General features: G+C 42.1%; 1 protein-coding gene across 2 annotated transcripts in view; it reads right to left on the bottom strand.

Moving 5' to 3' along the window:
• The window catches only part of LOC130174602 (nucleolar protein 4-like), a 154,832-nt gene that overhangs the window by 57,969 nt on the left and 82,934 nt on the right, over window positions 1-13,929 (bottom strand). For both annotated transcript variants that reach the window (XM_056384578.1, XM_056384579.1), the window contains one exon: window positions 12,620-12,773. In XM_056384578.1, the coding sequence (XP_056240553.1) occupies window positions 12,620-12,773 (154 nt within the window). The remainder of the gene's footprint in view (window positions 1-12,619; window positions 12,774-13,929) is intronic.

Raw genomic sequence — 13,929 nt, 5'->3', positions numbered from 1 at the left:
CTGGTGGGGATGGCAGGAAAAGGGTGGAGGGTGAGGGAAGTGAGGTGTGTGACACTGACTCGCTGAAAAGAAAAAAACAAGGAGTGTGGAGAATACAATGTTCTGCTCTCACTCCTCAGCTCAGTTCACTGTGAAGAGTGAAATGATACAATTATGTTTATGTATGTTTGTATAAGTCAAGCACAAACAGATTTCTCAGTGTTTTCAGCTGACAGATACACATCCATTTTTATAAAGGCCTAAATCCAAAAAGAACTGCAACTTTCTAGAACATGTTTCTCCGTCTACAACAATCATTCAAGGCCTCCAGGTGATACTCGACTTTTTCTGATATTACTCTACTTTTCAAAGCAGTGTAACTCATGTATTCTGCTGACATTACCTAATTTGCAGCCAACTTAAAGGGTTAGCTCTGGTTAGCTGCTGCTGGTTAAAGATTAGGAAACTCAGCAACTAACTTAACCCTTGAACCAACAACATGCAGCCTTTAAATCAAAGTGACAAGAGTAAGTGTCTCGAGCCACGCTAGCGGCTCTGTGAGGTTGTACTTAGAAACTATGGTGGTGCTAACAGGTTCACGATAACTAGCTGAGGCCAATGGGACTGTAATTAGTTTGTGTACTGGGCAGATTAAAATTTGACTGTAGCGCTAGAAGTCAATGAACTTATCAGAATTCTTCCTGTGCAGGACGTATAGATGTGTGCACTCAATTTGATGGTAGTTATCCAACAGTTGTCTGGACATTTCACTGCAAAACACAAACACAAAGCTGCTTCCCACCCTGAGTCCCGTTCTGCTCGAGGTTTCTGCTTCTTCAAACAAAGTTTTTCTTGCCACTGTGCTTGCTCATGGTGGGAATTGTTGTGTCTCTGTAATTTGTGCTATAAAGACAACGGTCTAGATCTGCTCTATTTGAAAAGTGCTTTGAGAAAACTTCTGTGGTGATTTGACACAAATTGAAGAAATTGAAAAAAACATCAACCTCATTGTCGCGCTAGAACAAAAGTCAGAGGATGACTAGAGTCACTGGGATTGAGTTGAGAAATTTCAGTCGGAACCAAAGTGCTGGACCAATTGCCATAAACTGACGCTGCCATCAACAGACAAGGTAACTTTTAAATCAATGCCAAAGACTCTTAACTGTTGAATATCAACAAGTGATGCTGAATTATCTTGAGTCAAATTTACCATCATCCTGCTTTGTTACTTTGATCAGAGATTGTCTACATTTCCCAGAACCCACAGCTTCGGTGGCCTGGACTTTTTTCTTTCAGCTGGTTCAGAAAATTACAACAGCTGCTGCAAATAGACTTCATGTCATTTCCACAAAATACTGCACATCACACAACAAAGTGGACACAGCTATACGCCAATTTAGTCTGGTGTATTTATTACTTGGAAAACAATGGTGAGAGTCTGATGTGCAGGAAAAAGAAGCGTCCGTGCTGATTTGAGAGCTTATCGACATTAGTCACACACTTCTGCAAAGGCTGTAGAGGTTTCAGCCTCTCACAGCTCCGACCTCATTACAGCCAGGCAGGAGGCTACTGCAACCCACCACAAGTCAACCAGCTAATTGCACTTACCAGAGACACAAACAAACACACACACACACACACACACACATACACACACACAAACAATACAGACAATATAAATATGTCAACAGGTTGTGCTCAGTCACAGCTGGTGATCACTCCTGTAAGCCAAACAAATTGTTAGGCTAGTTACCAGCTACACTCCCTCTGTGTGTGTGTGTGTGTGTGTGTGTGTGTGTGTTGAGGAGCAGCAGAGGGTTTGTAATATTAATTGCACAGCTTTTTATTTGAGTTTGACTCTTGGAGGGGGGGTGTTAATAATTAAGCATCTACTGTACCCCGTGTAGTGGAGTGCATCGCTCACACACACACACACACACACACACAGACACACACACACACACACACACACACACACACACACACACACACACACACACACACACACACACACACACATACACACACACACACACAGTGTATATAACGTGCATATAAGAGCACATATATAAACACACCACACATATGTTTATATGCAGCTAAGATGAGAAAATAATGAATGAGCATATATCAAACACACAGATAAAATGATGCAAAGAGCTCGTATAAACACGAACAGACCCACAACACATTCAGACGCATTTGGTAAAAAACACAAAATTAAGTCTATACAATGGGAGTGTCACATGTTAATGCCTCGGTACATTTTTAATGTTGTTTCCATTAAGTTGGCCACTGGTCCTCCAGCAGGTTATCACCACAGTGACCTAAAACTGTGTGTGCATATATATATGTGGGTATGCCTGCTAGAGAAATAAGGAATTTACATGAGAAATATTCATACGACAATTTAAAGTTCACTGAGCGCAGTAAATTGCCACGCGGATGCTTTTATCCAACGTGTCTTGCACTAACACATTACTTTCTGTTTAATGCATTTTTAAAAACCTCACAAAGATCTGATTAAATCAAAAATATTAATAATGGATTTAGTAGCAAGCCGAGTCATACATTTTAGCTGGTGCCACTCTCAACAGTGTGACAAGGAAAACGTGACTTCAGTCCAGACCAGACTGTTGTACAATTGAACGTGTCAGTTAATATGCATGTGACACTGTGAGTGACGAGAACAGTCAGATTACAATTATGTTAAAACAGTCTGACAATTAATTTAGCCAAATGAACCAGTACGTATTTGTTAGTCAGATGAGTTCACAGATCCACAATGATGCCATCGCAGTTACATAATATTTTTACTCTTCACTGCACACACTGATTTAATTGACAGAGTTGCCTTTGCTCTTTTTATTTATCCCAGTATTTGGTTATCGGTGCAGTCTTTGGGTTACTTTCCTCTACAAATATATGTACACATGTTCAACTATTACTGGAGTCCTGACACTTTACATATAAGGATCCTTCTGAACTGGACAAACCTACAGCAACTCTGCAGCAGCTGATACATCATACCTGTGAATTATTATTATTATTATTTTTATTTTTTTTATGATCATTATATAAATGTTAACATTTGGACATGATACTGCTTGAAAGGAAATGAAAATCAATCCCGCCCTGGAGCAAAATGTGTCAAATTGCAGTAACACCTTTAAATGAGATGTCACTAAATCCATTTTTACACTAACATATACTGTACATGTTAACTTGCAGTGAGTGGAGCAGTGGTTCACAACTCAGGGGTCTGGACCTCTGCGTTGCAAAGCGATATAACAAATAAGACTAACAACAGGAGCTTCCTCTCTTATCTTGGTGAAATACTGAAACAGTTTCACCTCTTCAGACCTTTAAAAAGGACTCAGTTGAAACAACCTGAGGAGGTGACGTCCTCTTTCTGGGAACCGTTCCAGTTCAAAGACATGCTGCGTCACCTATGACAAGGAATCACAACCCAAACAAGGTTGGGATCCAGTGAAGCAGAATACTATAACCTGCACGACTGCAGAAACTAGTAGGATTGTGCTTACACCAATTATAGGACCTCATTTTTCCAAATGAACTAAAGACACGTACAAGGCCAATGTTTTAGTCTCTGTTAAGTCATCACCAGACAAAACACTGATACTACACTATTCCAAAAACATTGGATAATGTGGTTATGGTAAATTATAGTCATGTTGTGGCATCAGGGAAGTAAATCACTGCCGTTATGGTTGAAAAAGGTTAATGGTTGGACTGTGACGGGAAGCAATCTCCAGTCTCCTGAATGAAAGTTCTGACATTGTGACCCACCATCTCGACCTCCACACCTTTACTTTCCACCTTTCTAAATAAAGGGCATGTTGCTTTCTGCTTTGACACTGAACTTTGACATTGAACTTTGACACTGGACATAAATCATGTGGAGCAGAATCATATATTATGAACATATATCATAAGGATACTAAACAATGCAGACACATCGTTACCATCCCTCCTGGAATCATGGGATCTTTTTTTGTTTTTTTAAGTGACACTCCCAGAGAAAAAAAACTGTGCTCTGGTTTCATCTCACTAAAATGAGCCAGGCTCAGTGTGCTGGCCTCCGTCCAGTAGCATCCAGTTTACTAGTGACAGAGAGGATGATTTAATCCACTGCTCCCTCCTCTCCTCTCTTTCTATGCCTGACCTCCATCCCTCCATCTATCCTGCAGTTCAGACCCTCTCCCTCCTTGTTGCCCCTCTTCTCTTCATCCCCCCACTCGGCTCCGAGTAGCAGGGGTGAGGGGAGTGGTGGGTGATGAGGAAGGGAGGAGGAAGGGGATCAAAGTCATCCTGTCGTCTGTTTCCCACTGCCCTACTTTCCTCTGCTGCTCCGCTTTAACACATTAGACCATGTGGGCCACTGGCCTACAGCACCAGTGTGTGTGTGTGTGTGTGTGTGTGTGTGTGTGTGGCTCTGTCCCTGAGGGGAGAGGCAGGCAGGGAGGTAAACTCTGCTCTCCTCGTGTCTTTATTGACTGCAGCCTGGCTGAATTCCTGCCTGTTTGCCTGACTGTTCACCTGATGGCATCTCTGACCGATTGCTGCCTGTTTGCCCATCTGCATTCTGCAACGTCTGCTTGTCTGAGTGAATACCTGCTCACTGTTCTGACACTTTGTCCCCCTGATTATACATTTGAGGTACAAAAAACATTCCCTCTTTTCAACATCTGTTGTCTGAAGTAAAAGTAGCCCCTCTTTTGAGAGATACTGTAAAGAAAATCTGAAATGAATGTGTCAGGGAAAAAGACTGAAATGAGCAACATAAAGAATAATTAAAACAAAGTACACAAAAAAACTGTTCAAAACAATATTAATGTTGAAACAGACGCAGGTGTGGAGATGAGGACAGTTAAGACTATTGGTGTTTTCAGTGCTCTTGGGTAGACTACAGAAAAAAGACCATTGAAGTATCCACCTAACTGACACAGGAGCACATAAGGACACATTATGATGCATTTACTGTTTATGAATGCAACAACCTAAGGCTTTATTTTTCACTTTTATCCTCCCTGTCTGTCTCAGACTATGGGATAGTTAAGACATCACATTTGCAGTGCATTATAAATAAACTTGATTTGATATGAGTTGAAACCTGTTCATTTATATTCAACAAAAACATTCCAAAAATATTCCAATATTTGTAACGTTGCCCACAATAGTGAGGACAGTTTTGATACATTCATATTACGCCAACATTATGCACATAGCAACGATCTAATGCTGTATCTGCATCTGCAAGAGATTTTTTAAAAAACAATATTGTTTTAGTAAATAATGCTGATTAGATGACAAATATAGAAAATCAGAGGTCCCAGAATTCAGCCTTAAAAAACACCACAAGGTAGGTACGGCAGGCCTCCACCTGAGATCATCATCAGCCCTGCCTGTCTTCATAAACTGATGCAGCGTACTGGACCATGACTTTAATGATTACAATAATAATCACGCAGAGCAAGCCAGACCTACGTTTCCATGGTTACAATAAAAAAAAAAACATGGTTCAGTCTGTGGACCAGTCACGGTTTGCTTAGGTTTAGGGACAAAAACTACTTGGTTAGGTTTAGGGAGAGATCATGGTGTGGGTTGTAACAGCTACTTCCTTTAGGTTAGAGGACCTTCACACAGTTTAATCGTTGTGTAACAGTCATGGATAACAGACAAAACACTGATTGTTGGTTTCAAAACCGGAAACAAACAGCTCCCGCTCATGTCAACCTGTCCAACCATCCCGACTTCCTACTGATGCGGACGTCACCTGACTTCTCCCTATGCTCCCGTTATAATTACCACAGCCACCTAACAATAAAACTTACCTTTTACTTTTTACAGGAAAACGGACGCATATAAATTCATCCACCTGTTATTTTTGTCTGCCTTTGCGTCTGATGGAGGATATGGATAAGATGAAGCAGCAACTGACAATATTCTTTTCTTGTGTCAAGTACATGCATTCATTCATACACAGTGTGGATATCTGCGATCCTGCTTAAGGTCTTATTTGGGATTAGCTGTATGCCTGTCTCCGTATTCCAGATAATACCACTAGATCCCATATTCTATTCTGTTTTTCTTGTAATAGAGATGATCGGGCTTATAGTAAAAGGGCCGCAATTTACATGATCCACCAGCTGAAGACGGTGTACTGAAGAATTGTAAATAATGCCAAGATAATGCTGCGCATCAAAGAGGAGGAAAATAAAGTGCCGGCATGGATGAAAAGATGAGAAATTTACCTAAAGCTCATGAACATTACATTTCTGTATAAGCTAGTGTAAAATGATCTTCAGGGATATGAATCTGATCTGTGCACAAATTCAGAAAACATAGAGAAGTGCTGAAAGCTAGCCTGTTAAATGATGGATGGATAGAGATGGAGGGGAAGGAGGCAGAGAGGAGGGGAATATAGTAGATAAGAGGCATTCAGGGATGTCAGGATGAGAGTCCACTAATCTGTTTGACCCACTGTCTCTTTCTCTCTCCTCTTGTCACTCCTCCATTAAAAAGAAAGAAGGAAACTAGTTTTACTGCAACATCTATAATATCAGTAGTCACAGACAATGTCAAGCTGAGTATGTCAGCAGATCAATATATTGGCCTGTCTACCCCCGCCATTTTGTTCTTCTTATTTCCATGCACTCCTCTCCTCCTCTTCCCTTCTCTCTCCCTCCTACATGACGTCATCTTCATGCTCCTCTCGTCCTTTCTCCATTTCCCTTCCTCTCTCCACCCTCTACACTCTGCTTTTTTTCCCTTCCCTCTCTTCACTTTATCCCCCGTGGAGAGGACCTGCAATGTCATCTCCATCTTCTGACAAGCCCTCTTTATCGCAAACCCTTTTCTACAGAACAAGGAAAAAGAGGCCCAGGTTCTTTGCTGTGCTGCACAGCAGACAGGAGCCTCTCATGCGGGGAGGTCAGCAGCACAGAGGGGATGTGGTGTGGATGTCTCTCTGGAGCTTCGGGGGGTGGGGGGGGGGGGGTGAGAGGATGCTCGCTGGCCAGGATTGAGAGGCAGTGGAAGGGCCACTTCTATAGAGCGCGGACCCTTGGAGCCAGAGTGATGTTGAGAGGCATAGAGTACGTACACACACGCACGCACACACACACGCGCACACACAAACACACACACACACACACTTTCTCATACATGCCCACACACCCTCTCAGAAAGCTGCAGAATATAGTCTTCATGAAATGAGGCTATTGCAAGTGCAAGCAGGTCTGGTGACCCAGCTCCGGCTCGCCTGCCGGCCAGTATGAGCTCTGTCCAAGGTTGGATCCTATAGCATCAGCTGAATAAATTCTCAGTGACAGCTAGAGTCACCTCTGGCACTGGTTTCCCATTAGCACTTCATTTTAAAAACCACATATCTTTCAGTTTGCCCATCTCATGGACCAGAACTCACTCAACATCAAAGTGACTGTTCCAGATTTAATTTTAAAAACACTGACTCTAGTTTCTTATTTGCGACAGGAGCAAAATGCATCACATTAATCGCAGTAATTGACATTCTCTGATTCAAGATGTCAGCTTCTGCATGACTAGAATACAGTAAAGGAGTTAACAGCTGTTTGGTCAAGTCTGATTAAATTTGTTTAGGGAAGGCTGAATGAAGAACCATCCTTGATTTTTTAAGCAATACACACATTTATTCAGCTTTATGTTGTGTAGAAAGTGGCATAACACAAACAAACAAAACAGAACTCAACAACAACAACTTGTGTCATATACAGATTCAGTTGCCATAAATTAGAACAGGCTCACTGACCAGAGGCGCACCGTCAGGATAGGGCACCCTAGCCAGGCACCCCCAAGGGGAAAAGGGGCTCCCAATTTCGTCAATGGGATTCTTTGCCTGCGGTCACGCAACAGACTAGGATCACCACTGTGCCTGCCTCAGGGTGATCTGAAGGACGTGATATATTTCTGATTCAGTTCACTTGCTCAGTTTTTCTGGAAAGTCCAATAATCTTCTGCTCAGCAGACCATAAGGCCACTAGCTGTTCTGTTTTATGCAACTCTTAACACCAGTTTTTCCTGGACTCATCAGCCACAGGTTTTAAACTGCCAATCTGACCCATCACAATAAAAGCTTTTCACTTCAGTTGTCACCGTTGAGTGGAGCACAAAAGAAGAAAAGCAAGGTGGCGGTCAGAAGCTCTTAAAAGTGATTTACTGGCTGCTTCTGAGCTGGACATGGACGTGCAAGTGTGTGTGTGTGTGTGTGTGTGTGTGTGTGTGTGTGTGGACCATCTGCTGTGCTGAAATGAGCTGCCTCCTCCAGTTGAATACCCTGACAGCTTGCTGGTTAGGAAAACACCCACCTGATATTAACTCTGGGAAGTCAGATCAACCACAAGCTCTTTGGCTGCGTGTTCAAACCCAAGCAGCAGCAGCAGCAGCAGCAGCAGCTCCTCCATCTCCTCCATCTCCTCCATCTCCTCCATCTCCTCCATCTCCTCCATCTCCCCTCTGTCAGAGGAAAGCGCTGCTGCTGCCGCCGCTGCAAGATCCCCACAGTGCTGGGAGTTTGTTGGGCTTTCAGCACAGGGAAAACACAGCAATGCATGTTAAAAATATTTCAGCTTTTACTTTAAAAAGCTTTGCTGAAGGAGAAGAGGAAACACAGCTGTGGTAATTGCAAAGCACCACTGAAGTGGAAGTGAACGTCAACATGAGGGGTTGGCAGACTCATTCAAACATTAAATGTAAAAGAAGTAAATTTCATGTCTCTGAATTGTTTTGTTTTGTGATAGCAACACACTGATCTTGTCAGAAGAAGCTCACTCTTTTGATCGAAACCTCAACTTCAGGTACTTTCCACAATGTTTTCATTTTCAAAAACATAAAAAAGAGACCCCTGAGAACCATGCGCATTTCCCATTTCCTATAGATCCATATATCTGCCATCAGCTCGACCAAACCTCAACCCAACCCAAGTGTTTTATACATTACTAACACTCCCGTGCATTAGAGGAATAAGAGGAGGCTCTGCTGCCTGTCTGTTTCTTTGGATTAGAGTTTAATTGAGCAGGAAAGGCATTTCAACTCTGCCTCTCAGCTCCTCTTAGTGTTGTGGCATTTGGACGCCTACAACCCTCCTCTGGCTTCTATATGAGGCGTAGGGAACAGAGTGACCTTTTAATGACAAGGCTTTATACACTCTGCCACCTACTGTACTCTCTCTCTCTCTCTCTCTCTCTCTCTCTCTCTCTCTCTCTCTCTCTCTCTCTCTCACACACACACACACACACACACACACACACACACTCTCTCCACCTGGCCTCCGCCGTCCTTCCACCATCCCATGATGCCATCCTCTCCAACTATCTCATCTCATGCTAGTTTTCTCTCTTTCAACCTCTTCTACCAGGTTTCTTCACCCCCCTGCCAACCCGCCCCCTTTATTTCCAAACATCATTTATATAGTTTCACCTCCCAGTCTTTTCTTGTTTTTCATTCAGCCTCTATGAAATGTCCCAACACACCTGAGGCTCCTTACTTCTCTCATCCCACACATCCAACTAGAAAATGGCATTTTCATATAAAGAAAATATATTTTTTCTATTTTCCATCACTGATGAATCGATGAGTCAGTCTATATCCAGTCCCTCACTTACTGTACAAAGAGAGACACATGTTAGTTGGGAGCTTCCATGTGTCATTTCTGCTGTGCCTGTATTCACACTATATAAATAGAAATAAGAATATAATAACTATCTTTATCGTGGCACATATATGTAGCAGCTCACTGACAAGATACCAACAGACTGTGTCGACAATATGGCTCTTTTGAAATAGCTGCATGGGTTGTATGTAGTTTTAATATTGGATTGGATTTACTCTGAACTGCTGGTACACAACAAGGCTTTGACATTTCAACGGATATTTTCAACAGTTGGAGATATTGTCAGAAATTTCACATTTATCCAAATTACAACAAGTCCTCCAAACTAAACAACAAACACTTCCAAAACTGTTATAAATAACCATCATAAAAATAATTCATATGACTATGATGGTTAAAGTTTGGTTAGGTTAAGGCACAAAGACTAACACTATGAGGTATAACACTTCCTCCTCTGCTTCATACACAAGTCGGGTAAAAGATAAATATATGATATTTTACAAATCTAAACAGCTAACAATATTCTTGTACTACTGTAAGAAGCTGTGAATGTTTTCCCACTCCACTGCTCATATTTACGATCTGTACGCTGTGACATGAATGCAGCAGACCCATTAAGGCTGGTGGTAACGGCTGATAGCGGCGGCTGTGGTGTGTTCACTCTGGTCTTAATGGAATCTCCAGGTCGGGTATTTTCATACTTATCTGTGCGTTTTTAAATCAGTGGTTTAATATCAAAACTATGCTGCACGAGATCAATCATACACTCACTGTTGAGAACATGTGTAACTGTGATAAAAAGTTGGACAAAGTGATAAGCTATAAATAAGTGCTGAGGACAGTCAAAGGGGTGTATACATTACAGTATACAGTATATGTAGCAGAAATACTTTGATATCGATTAATAGTCTCTAGAATGTTTTTTACTTTTCTCCATTTTATATTATTGGAAACTGAATGTCTTTAGGTTTTGGACGATTGATCGAACAAAACATTTAAGAACGTCACCAAAATAATTGTTAGTTCCTCCCTCATCCAGCAGAAACATGGAGGAGCAGCAGCAGAGAGAGAAAGACCTTGATGGAGATTGGTTGGAGCACTTACTCCCGCCTGGCACTGAACCGTCAACTCAGCTCACATCACCATACACACACACACACGCACACACGCACACACACACACACACACACACACACACACACACACACACACACACACACACACACACACACACACACACAGGACGAGGAGGCTTGTTTCACTACACTACTTCCCTATTGCCTTTGCTCAGTAACACTTTAAAGGAGTGGCAGGGAGACACAGCCACACACACAGTGACACAGTATTGGGTTCAGTGCATTGCAGTACCATTCAAATATGCATGGGATAGGTCTCTCTCTCTCACACACACACGCGCACACACACACACACACACACACACACACACACACACACACACACACACACACACACACACACACACACACACACACACACACACACACACACACACACACACAGCCCACTTGTTACATTAGCAGGTAATTGCTGTATCCTTGCAGCATTATGAAACAATATGTCTGCCTTCAAAGGGAGAGCTCCTCACAACGGGAGGCCTTTCAGTGCAGAGAGAGACAAAGAGAGAGACAGAGACAGAGAGGGAGAGAGAGAGAGAGAAGAGGAGTGTGACAGGCAGCAAGAAGCAAGAGAGTAGAGAAGCCAGGAAGACAGAGAGGAGAGCGAGAGGCAGGTAGAAAGCGAGAACATGTGGGAGGACAGAGAGAAACAAAGGGACATAGGGTAGCAGAGAGAAGAAGAGTGACAGCTCAGTATGAAGAGACACTCTGAGGGAAAGAGGAAACAAAGAGGTCAGGACGGAGCTGACCTCGAATTAAAAATTTGATGGCCTTCCAAAACCAGCTAATTATTATTATATAGTTTCTCCAAGGATCAAACAGTCTGGACTCTGGACTGTAAATGGGCTGAAAAAGCCAAAATCTGATCAACTCAATGTGCAAAATAAAACCAAACACAGCCACACACACATACTATCTGAAGCTTGAAACTATGACCGGGTAACACTGATGGAGAGGGAGGGAGAGAGAGAAAAAAAGACAACACTTTGCCAAAGCTCATCTCGTCACAAACAGCTCTGTTGATGTGAAAAACTTTCATTTGTTTTTTAAAGCAATGTTGAAATTAACAGCAACAACTAAATGTGATTATTGATTATTACTTACAAATTAATTGTGACCTTCAGCTGCGGTGAGAATAAACAAATGAGACCTTGTTCAAAATGTAACGTTTGTTCATTCTAAATAAAAACTTAAAAAAAGCCACAGAGATGTCACATGGAGACCAGGAGAGCTGTGATTGGTCAGTTTGTCTTGCCTGTGGTTTTTCCTCCTAGTTCATAATGCTGGTGTAGAGTTAAGTGTTGGTAGTGAAGTGAACACTGAGGGAGTTGAAGGAAAGGTCTCAGTGATTTGCTGCTAACAAAGGCATTCCTCTGCTCACAGTGATCACAGTGAATGAAAGAACTGAAACACATCCAGTCCATTAGAACACACCATCGCTCTATATCACGGTTAGTGGGGAATGTAATGAAAGCATGTTACAGCCTGATCACATATGACACATTTGTATAGTGTTGCAGTGACATGGGTAAAAGCCTATGCTGATCTATAAATCATAACTCCTGATAACTGGGTGTTTTCTCATTCATTTGATCAAGAGCTTTTCTCTCCTTCCACCATCACCTGAAACTCCAAATGAGGAATGAGGGACATTGTGTTTAGGCTGAAAGGTTCTATGATCACCTGAGTTATGGTTTCAGGCTGCTTTTTAAAAACTCAAAATTCATTCACAGGTTGAATCCAAAAACAAAACGAGGCTGAAGAACTATATTTGCATCCAGCAGAAGCAATTAGAAATGAACAGCAGATAAGAGATTATCTTCATGCTCCTTACCGTCGTCCTCCTTGCTGTGTGTGTTCTGGGGACTCTGGCGCATCCTCTCTCCTCGACTCGGCGGGCTCAGGTCAGACGCTGCTCCCAGATCAGCTGCTAGCCATGTGGGCTCGCTCATCTCTGCCTCCTCCTCGCTGCTCAGTGAACTGTCATCCTGCCCAGAAGAGAAGAAACGGGAGCTGAATTTAGTCTTTATTTTTCAAATCAAATTAATGAGTAATCAGAGGCTATTAATGCAGTTTATCACAGCCGATGATTTTCTATAGATCCAGACATTATACAGTGAAATAAGATCAAAAGCTTTTTTATATTTCAGGCATTTAGCTTTCAATTGATCCACAGAGAAAAACTAAGTGCAACAGGCAAAAGAGTTTTAATCACTAGATGAAAACAGCATCATATCTGAGCAGACCTTTTGTCTTTGTAGATCTAGAGACAAACAGCATCAAGCTCGCAAATTGTCTCAGGTTTGTTTTCACCAAGGACGCAAATATGGTCACAACCTAATAATCACCCATCAACAGGTGAAATCATTCAATCGAATGCATCATAATTTGAAAATCTAATGCTTTATACACTAAAGTAAATAATGCCAAATTTCATATGTGTAGACAATGTCAGAGGATGTGTTGAAAATAAACATGTTTAGCGAAGGTGTCAAAAATCTTTCCTTGAGACAGTGTAACAGCAACATTATTAAGACAAAGAAAAAAAGAAAATGTAAAAGAGAGAACACGTTTCAGTCAACAGGACTGGCGGTAGATACACAAAGAAGAATTCCTAGAAAGCAGAAAGACCCAATCAATAATCCTCTGTCTTTTCAAACAGAAGATACATTTTGTCTGTAAATTTGACTGATCTCTGAGCAGTGGCCGTGTAAATCCACCTAAACTCAGATTAGCCATGAATGAAACTGTGTTTACTCGCTGTTTTAAGCCATTTCTAATCTTTTTATTTACCGCTTTGTCAGTGTCGGCATCCATGGGAGCAGCCATGACAGCTGCTCTGCCGGTTTAACCCCTCACATCAGAGGAAACAAGAAACACGAGGCAGAGAGGCGGCAGGCAGGCAAATCAAACACAACATGCCAACTGCTTTTCAGCGTGCAGCGCCTGCAGGCCTCGCTGGCAGCAGCAACATCACACTAAACTCAGAGCCGTCTTCCTGCCATCTCACAGACTCCACCTCAGCTCAATCCAGAGATGTTGGAAATGAAAAATGCAGCGGACCCCGCGGGAAACATGAGCTACCAAAAGTGTTTAGATCAATAAATGAAAAAAACTTTCCTGAAACAGATTTAACCACCATTA

Source organism: Seriola aureovittata, chromosome 9 (assembly GCF_021018895.1).
Source record: "Seriola aureovittata isolate HTS-2021-v1 ecotype China chromosome 9, ASM2101889v1, whole genome shotgun sequence".
Lineage (NCBI taxonomy): Eukaryota > Metazoa > Chordata > Actinopteri > Carangiformes > Carangidae > Seriola > Seriola aureovittata.
Note: the sequence above shows the minus strand (reverse complement) of the source record. Positions and strands in the feature narration are given on the sequence as shown.